Source organism: Sycon ciliatum, chromosome 12, assembly GCF_964019385.1.
Source record: "Sycon ciliatum chromosome 12, ocSycCili1.1, whole genome shotgun sequence".
In the NCBI taxonomy this organism is placed as follows: Eukaryota; Metazoa; Porifera; class Calcarea; order Leucosolenida; family Sycettidae; genus Sycon; species Sycon ciliatum.
This window is the reverse complement of record NC_088654.1, coordinates 18812169-18820535: the sequence shown is the minus strand read 5'-3', so window position 1 is coordinate 18820535 and position 8367 is coordinate 18812169. Positions and strand designations below refer to the sequence as shown.

The 8367-nt window shown below is 48.1% G+C and overlaps 1 protein-coding gene across 1 annotated transcript in view; it reads left to right on the top strand.

Annotated features, from left to right (window-relative positions):
- The first annotated feature begins 154 nt into the window (after positions 1–154).
- Positions 155–8367, top strand: part of LOC135828323 (neuropilin-2-like) — an 8916-nt gene continuing 703 nt past the window's right edge. The window contains exons 1-6 of the mRNA XM_065340771.1: positions 155–785; positions 3071–3282; positions 4531–4852; positions 5330–5763; positions 6706–7130; positions 8322–8367. The exon at positions 8322–8367 is cut by the window's right edge and continues 703 nt beyond it. Coding sequence (XP_065196843.1) covers positions 638–785; positions 3071–3282; positions 4531–4852; positions 5330–5763; positions 6706–7130; positions 8322–8367 — 1587 coding nt within the window. The 5' untranslated portion in view covers positions 155–637. The remainder of the gene's footprint in view (positions 786–3070; positions 3283–4530; positions 4853–5329; positions 5764–6705; positions 7131–8321) is intronic.

The window sequence follows — 8367 nt, the reverse complement described above, 5'->3', positions numbered from 1 at the left end:
ATCCGGCTACTGCCAGGATCGGAGGAGGACCCTACAATCACAGTCATGCTACAATAAAAATAATTATTCTGCACGTACGTGTACTATACTGCTGTACTATACTCAGGGCCGGTGCATAATCATTATGGTAGACGTCGACTTTTTTTTGTAGTGTGGATCTAGCACCCTCACTGCCAAAACCGGAATCCGAATGTCACAACTGTTGTGTTGATGGAGGCCGTACTCCGTACTGTAGAGCTATAGTGTAGTAGAGTTGACACTTTGCAGTTGTGCAGAGGATCACCGATCAGTGGACGTGGAGGAACCAGTTCCTGTACCTGGATCAGCAATTCTACCTGTCGTTGTTGTTGCTTTTTTCTCTGGTGGCCAGAGATCGGTGCATGTACAGAGGTCCTGCTGCCGGCATGGAGTACCGATTCTAGCTAGCTGGAGTAATACTAGTATGTACGTGCTCGCACGTCAAGCTAAATAAAAATGCAGTACTGCCAGTAGTGACTAGTCGTTGGTGAAGACTCGCGACCAGTTTCCGGGTGTGTGTGTGCTCAGCCCAATCTGCTCAAAGTCAAATCCTGCGCAGCACCGGATCCCGGACCGGAGTCGAGTGGTGATCGGCAGGCCAGGGCGCGGCACGGGCGCAATGGGCCGTTCCATCACCTGTGTATTGTGGCGAGGCACGGTGTGCGTCTTCGCTCTATTTATGACATCCGGGCTGCTACTTCTGGAAGTCGCAGCAGCAGCGGCTGCTGCGGCAGCGTCGACGGCTGCGACTGGAACAGCAACTGCAGGTAGCCTTTAATACATCAAACAATCATATCGCCGAGGTGCTTTATCCAAGGTCAAATGACTGGTACATGGTGGTGCAAAATTCCTCAAATATTATGTTTTGGATTAGATAAAAGCACTACCCTTCAGGGCTTTGCCCTATTTATTTGACCATCGACGCATCCTTGGATAAAGCACCTCGGATATAACGTACAGATTTCTATGTCCCCTTGGAGGTACGGAAAACTGAAGTTTCACTGCAGTACTATTCCATGCAAGAACAAGAGGATTGAAAAGTTATTTTACTCCGAGTTTCACGCACTAAGCGAAGTGATCATCTGATGATCGCTTAGTGCGTGAAACTCGGTATTGAGCACTGCATTGGACAGCCTGGAACCTCTCTGTTTTACAGCAGTATTAAATACATGTATTGTGAAAAGAGTGTGCAAGGCACCAATAGTGTGCAACTCTGGATTCTCTTTATACCGTGCCGAACACCAGACGGTAGATTCAATGCGCATTGAACCTGGTGAGCTGACTCCGAATCTACAAGACGTGCGCTGAAAAGACTACGCAATTTGATCATACTTAGTTAGTCTTCTGCCAAAAACAATTTCCCAATAAAATGCTCCGTGGGCGTCCCTGAGACCTGGTGGTGATCGTCAATGTGTTTCTTCAGACTTTCCCCATTTGCAACTTTCCCTGAAACTATTCGAAAAATGTTCGATCGTGTGTTATCCCTACTTCTAACTTATCAATTTCATTCTCACCAAATATAACCTGTATACTTTCTCTCGCAGTGTAAACTTGAAGCTGTTTGTGTTTGTTTTTAGGTGTCTATCTCGTTGCACCAGTCCTCTTTTAAGCACGATATTTACCCCCCCCCCCCCCCCCCCCCGCTCTGCATCATGCCGCACAAATGCTGCTACCCGCGGTCAAGCTTCAGCCGCTCTGAACCTACCCAGAGCTACGTCTCGTTACAGCCTGAATGCTATTTCATTTTTGGCAGCAGACAGATGGAACATGCTTCCACCTGGATGTCGTCAAGCTAAGCCCCTTTCTGCATCTGTCACAAGCACCAAGTCATTCCTAGGGTTCCCTAGTAAAATAATAAATTCTACTACTACTACTACTACTACTACTACTACTACTACAACTATCCCAATGCTGCTCAAGATAGGAGTTGCACACTACTAGTATTCGTTATGCACTGTTGGTAACAGCAAGAGTACCCCCCCCCCCCCCCCCCCCGGTCCAGGGAGTGTGCAGCTCCCACATACGGTGCGGCCCTCCAGTTGACTTCATTGTCATGATGCAATGCTTCTTGCACGCACAATTTCCCCGCATCCGACCCGCCACACGCGTTTGCTGGCACACGTTTGTACAGGTTTAAATGGTGTGGTGTCTGCCCCTGGTCTTGGATACATCCGTGTAAATGTGGAAATGCATGTACACTGAAAATCGTGGCGGTACGGCATCAAGGCAGTACGATATACATGTACATGTGGACATGTATCGTACTGCCGCAATTTTCTAAAGTGTACATATGTTTCACATTTACAGCAGTGATTTCTGCTATGGTTGATTTCTTCTATGGTTGATGTCTGCTATGGTTGATTTCTGCTGTGGCTGATTTCTGCTATCTCTTAATTTGCTAAATCCTATATATAGGATTTTGGTCATATTTTTCAACTCAAAATGGGTGTGGCACGAGCATAGGGAAACGTATGTGACCAATTCTTCCTTGCTAGGTCTTAGTAGATATTGAGAGTTGAATAAGATAACTTTTTCAAACACTAACATCTCAGGCTCATCTCCTTGCTCAATATTACTAAGGCCTGTGCCCTATTTTTCGAATCCTATATATAGGATTTGAGATTTTATTGGACCTTGTTTTATCCTTAAAACTGGTAGTTTCATGACGGCATGTGCGATATGTCGTCATGAAACCACCCCGTGCCACACCTGCAATGTTCTTCTGCACATTCACTGCTTCAGTCCTTTCCATGACAGCAGCTGAACAATTATGCTCAAATTTCAAATTATTGCTGAAAATGGGTATTCATCGGAAATATTATCGCCCTATGAATCTAAAATGTAAACATTCATGCCTCAAACATATTTACAACTTCCATGAAAACCATTATGCCGTTATTATTGGTCGTGATCACCAATAACAACGGCATAAAACGCACATATTTTCAAATCATATATATAGGATTTTGGGTGAGCAAATTAAGAGATGGTTGATTTCTGCCATAGCTGATACATCAGTGCTATGCTATGCTGCTGATTTCTCGTTCCGCAGGTGCACCATGCTCGTCTCAGGAGATTCTCTCACCGGAGAACTCACTGTCGCTGTCATCACAGCTACTGAGCAGCTCATCCAACGCTCAGTGTGGACCTGCACAGGGAGAACATCAGGGTATTGTGGCTCGGGCTGGTGATGGTAGGCTGAATGCACACATTGGTTGTGGAGGCTGGATACCGTCTGGCAGTAACAGCACCGAGTATTGGCAGGTCAGGAAAACTGTGTGTGTGCGTGTGGGGGGGGGGGGGGAGGGTGAGTGTATGGTGTGTGTGTGTGTGTGTGTGTGTGTGTGTGTGTGTGCGTGCGTGCGTGTGTGTGTGTGTGGTGTGTGTGTGTGTGTGTGTGTGTGCATGCGTGTCTGTGTGTATCTGTGTGTGTATCTACCTGTCTGTCTGTCAGTCTATCTGTGTGTGTATGTGTGTGTGTGTGTGTGCGCGCGTGCGTGTACTCGAAATACATGGGTACCCTATTGCCGGTATCGGCTATGCCAGTATGTACACACAGGAATATACAAGGTGTATGTGTCTGCAATTCTACTTAGAAGAAGGACACACTTCAGACTCCTGAACATCTTGAAAGTTTTCACTAGTGTACTTTCATGCCTTATCATCATGTGAAGTACAGGCAAAATGAAATGTTTTCAACATGTTCAGTCTGAAATGTGTCCTACTTCTAGGTATAATTGCTTTCTTGTCTCCCAGGAAATTGTATGTGTATATATTGTCCATATCCGTTCATGCAATTTTGTATCAGACAAAAGGACCAATTGTGCAACACTTGGAGTCGCACTGCTCAGTAGATCATATTGCTGACCATGGTCTGACTGTGTTGCAATCTACGAGTTGTCAAGTGCCTGACAGGTCTTGCGTGTTGTAATGTTTGGGCTGCTCTGTTACAAATACCCAAGTGAACCGGGGGCGTCGGAAGGTATTTTAGTGTGGTACGGTCAGCCATCTGAAGTACAATTTACTCGTGGGGGGGGGGGGGGGGGGGATGGCTGAGCCGAAACATTTGACAATTTAGAGCCCACATCAGTGTATTATAATTATTGATTCACGGGGTACCTATTAAGGCCAAAAAGTGGTACGGTCAATACCGCAGTGACCGTACCGTGTTCGACGCCCCTGCAAGTCACACTTGCACACTCACTCTGGGTGCCATTACAGGGTTGCCACCTGTTACGAATTTTTGGAAACGCTCCTATTGTGACAGGTCCGTCCGAAAATCTGCTTCACTATCTTGCTTGGATTGTTCAGGAAAGTGCCTGATCTGATGTTTGCAACTCTTGAAATCCTAACAAGTGCTTTGGCTTGTAAATAGGGCGCTGCCTCACTTCATACCCCCACCCCACCCTCCCTCCCACTAGCCGAGGGTTGACCTGTTCAGACTTCTACTCCCAGAAAAGTGGCAGCCCTTGGTTTACGAACTCTTGCTTTTTTACTGATGGTGCTTTCCAGGTGGACTTTCTCCAGCCTGAACTAGTCACCCAGCTGACAGTGCAAGGCTTTGTGCACCGCTACACTGGACAGTCGTACTCGGTGACGTCACTACGCGTGTTGCTTAGCAACGACAGTGTGCATTTCACTGCCGCAGAGGTCGGCACGCCAGTCTACCGCGACGTGTCCAGCGCTTCGGCCGTTGCTGTGTTTGATATTCACGTCGTCGGCAAGCGAGCTGCCCGCTATGTCCGCCTCACGCATCTAAGCCGTGCCAGCGCTCCCCACCGTCTGGGCATGCGAGTGGGATTGTACGTCTGCGGCATGCCAGCCTCCATGAAAGGTACTTGCAGACATGCCTGTGTGTAGCGTTGAGTACGTTCACAAGGGAAAACAATCTACACAATTTCAGTGCACACTTACTTTCTGCCATGATAATTCCTCTCCATGGCATCAAAGTGGGGTGCTCCCGGGAGTCGGGGCATTTACTTCACTGTGTTTCACTACGTAATTATGATGCGCTTGGTGACTCTGAGATCTACTGATAAGGCTTTTGAGGTGAAAGGGTTGAAACAGCAATATGTTACATTTGCAGTGATTGAGTGTTCTTGCAGTGCATCGTCTTTCATGCCATGGGTTGTGTTCTACAGTATGACTAATTGCAACATTCGTGTCATTGTCTGCCCTCATCATGCGCACGCACACACACACACACACACGCACACACACACACACACACACACACACACACACACACACACACACACACACACACACACACACACACACCGTGAACACACACACACACAAACACACACAGCCATGGCAGCATGCAACAAGCCTCTGGGCCTGGCACTGGACAGCATCATCCCGGACTCAGCCTTCACCTCCAGTAGCTACGACCACTACGAGGGCAGCAACAGCAGCAGCAGCATTACCAGCAACAACAATGACACGGATCGCTTTGCACCATACCAGGCACGGATTCGACCCACGATCGACGACGATGGATCATCGGCTTGGTGTGCCGACAGCAATGCAACCGGCCGTACGTATCTTCAGATTGACCTTGGCCAGTCGCTTCTTATCAGTGCACTGGAGCTGGAGGGCTACCGAGATTCAAACGGCACCGGACCACTGTCAGGTTACCATGGCGTCGATCAGTTCTCCGTGTTGCTGAGCAACAGCAGGGGATTTTCCCACGACTTTGATGTGGTGGTGCGGGTGGACTTTCTCGGGAATGAACAAGTTGAGGTAAGAGAGGTCCAATGACGTGCTTGTGTCATCAAATTGTATGTCGCTCTCACTATTTTGCTCATGGCTTCACATCTTATCCCTGTCACTGCATATGGGTAGAAAACAGGGAGTTGTAAAGGTATTGTACGACTCCCTGGTAGAACACGTACATGGCATGCTGCCAGTGGAACCAGCACGGCCAACATCATGTGACCCCGTGATGCAGGAATCCACTGGTGTTGGAGCCAACATCATGTGATCCGGTGATGCAGTGATGCAGTGATTCACTGGTGTTGGAGCCAACATCATGTGACCCCGTGATGAAGGGATTCACTGGTGTTGGAGCCAATATGGCTGTCCCACACGGTCATTTAATCGACTTGTGTAACAGCTGAAAAGTCCCGCTGGTGAACACTTCCAACTTACTTGTCCATGTCCACAATTGTGTCGGCACGTATAGCAACCGTACAAAACTTAGCCTTTCTGATACGCTTGCTGAAGTCCTTATGAAAGCCAGTTATGATGAATGATGGCTTCTCCCTTCTCTCCCCCCCCCCCCCACCGTATGTTTTGTATGATCGTGATAAATGGCAACAACTATGGGCACCAACTTTCCATACGAAGAAAGTGTCTGCTCCGAACGTCGGAGCTATTTTTCGCAACTTTCCCTACAATATCCAAACTAGAAATGTTGGGAGTCAGTAACACCAAAGATACAGAAAAAGACATGGGTATAATTACCACACTCGTAAAATTAGTTTGAGGGATTAAGTTAAAACGGGGAAAAGGTCGCATGATAAAAATTCTCCACAATGGTTGATGATGTAACTGCCTATGACGTTAAATTTTCGGCTGTTGAATTTTAAAGTCGCAGCACAAACAGGCGCTAACACGTTCTTTGATCAGTGCAGCAGATACCTCACCCTGTGTTTTTCCTCTGTCACACCGACCTTGCTCCAGGTGTTCACGGGCCCCCAGCAGCCGCAGGACCCACAGCCGCTGCGGCAGGCCTTCCTGCAGCCTCTCCGGGCACGCTTCGTGCGCCTGGTCGGCTTTGGCAGCCGGCGTACGGTGTGCGTTCGGATGGAAATGTATGGATGCAAACCGGCCGCGTACGACGGACCGGAACTACCCCTTGTCCACGCAAATTCACCGACGGTCGAAGTATCAACAGTTTTTCCAGCCGCAACGACACATCGCCACAGCACGCTGGGAAAGTCCCTGACAACGGGTACTCGCATTGGGATTGCGACGGGCGTGCTGTGCGTGCTAGCAATCCTGGGTTCAATCCTGGTGATGCACACACGCTACTACTGTGCCAGGAAGCGGGAGATTGCACGCTGTACCCTTGATGAAGTCATCAAGCCGCTACGACGCAGCGAAAGGTCAGTGCATTGTTGTTGATTTTTTTCGATTTGCTGACCAACACAAACTATCCAGTGACAGTGGTGCGGATAAGGAGAGGCACCGCAAGTGCCATGCATCACAGTTGTGTATGCATTTGAAGTGTGTGTGGGGGTGGGGTTGCACCTGGTGGCATGAGTGCGCAAGTGCGTTTGCGAGTATGTTAGTGTGTGTCTATGTGAACGTAATGCACCTGCATGTGTGTGGGTGTGTGTGTGTACGCGTGCGTGTGTGTGCGTGCGTGTGTGTATATGTGTGCATGTGCATGTGTGCGTGTGTGTGTGTGTGTGTGTGTGTGTGTGTCCCATATGGTGCAGTGGTATGTGCAGCGATTTCCAATCGATAGGTTGCGGGTTCGATTCCCGACGATTATGGTCACACACGTCTTTCTTCTCTTTCTCAGACTCTTCCTGACTTTTCTTTCATTCTCCTGGGTGGTTACCAACAGCCAGTGCATGCCGGAGTATGTGGTGTGATGTGTGTGCGGGAAAAAAAAAAGAAAAATGAAAAGACCAAAAATAGGGATTCACTGGCCAGAAAAAGTCACTTCAAAATAGCTGTATGGTGTAGACCAGGCTGAATAGTGACGGTCAATTCTTCAGCCTTGCAAGCTGTTGAATGGTGCAATCCCAGCACAAGTTGCTATGGCTTCTGCCGTAGCATTGCTATCATCGCCTCCGGCGATGGGCGTCAAAGGTCAAGGTCAAAGGTGTGTGTGTACTGGAAATGCGTTAGGGGTGAAACGAGTATATCGAATACTCGAGCGCTCGCTCGAAAATTTGAAACGAGCGAGTACTACTCGTTTCGCAAAATACTCGAAGTATCCTATGTACAGTGTATTGTATGTAGTACTAATTGTATGCATGTACATCAAGCATTTCTGCTACTCCAACCGATACTGATGGTCTATGCAAGCGCGAAATTATTGCTTGTCCGTACTTACCAGCTAAAGACAGTAGTTCAGACTATTTCCTGAACTAGGCTGCATGCAAGACCAGGTGTACGACGTTCGGTGTTGCGAGAGTGTCACGGTGCAGTGCATTGTTTTATGTTGTCAGTAAAATACTCGTACTCGCTCGAATACTCGCTCGTTTTTTCAAAGAGAACTCGAGTCCCCAATTTTGGCACTCGTTTCACCCCTAAAATGCGTGCGTTTGCTTTTCTCTGTGCAGGCAACGACTGATGTCGACAGACTCAGCGGAGTCGGCATTGATTGAA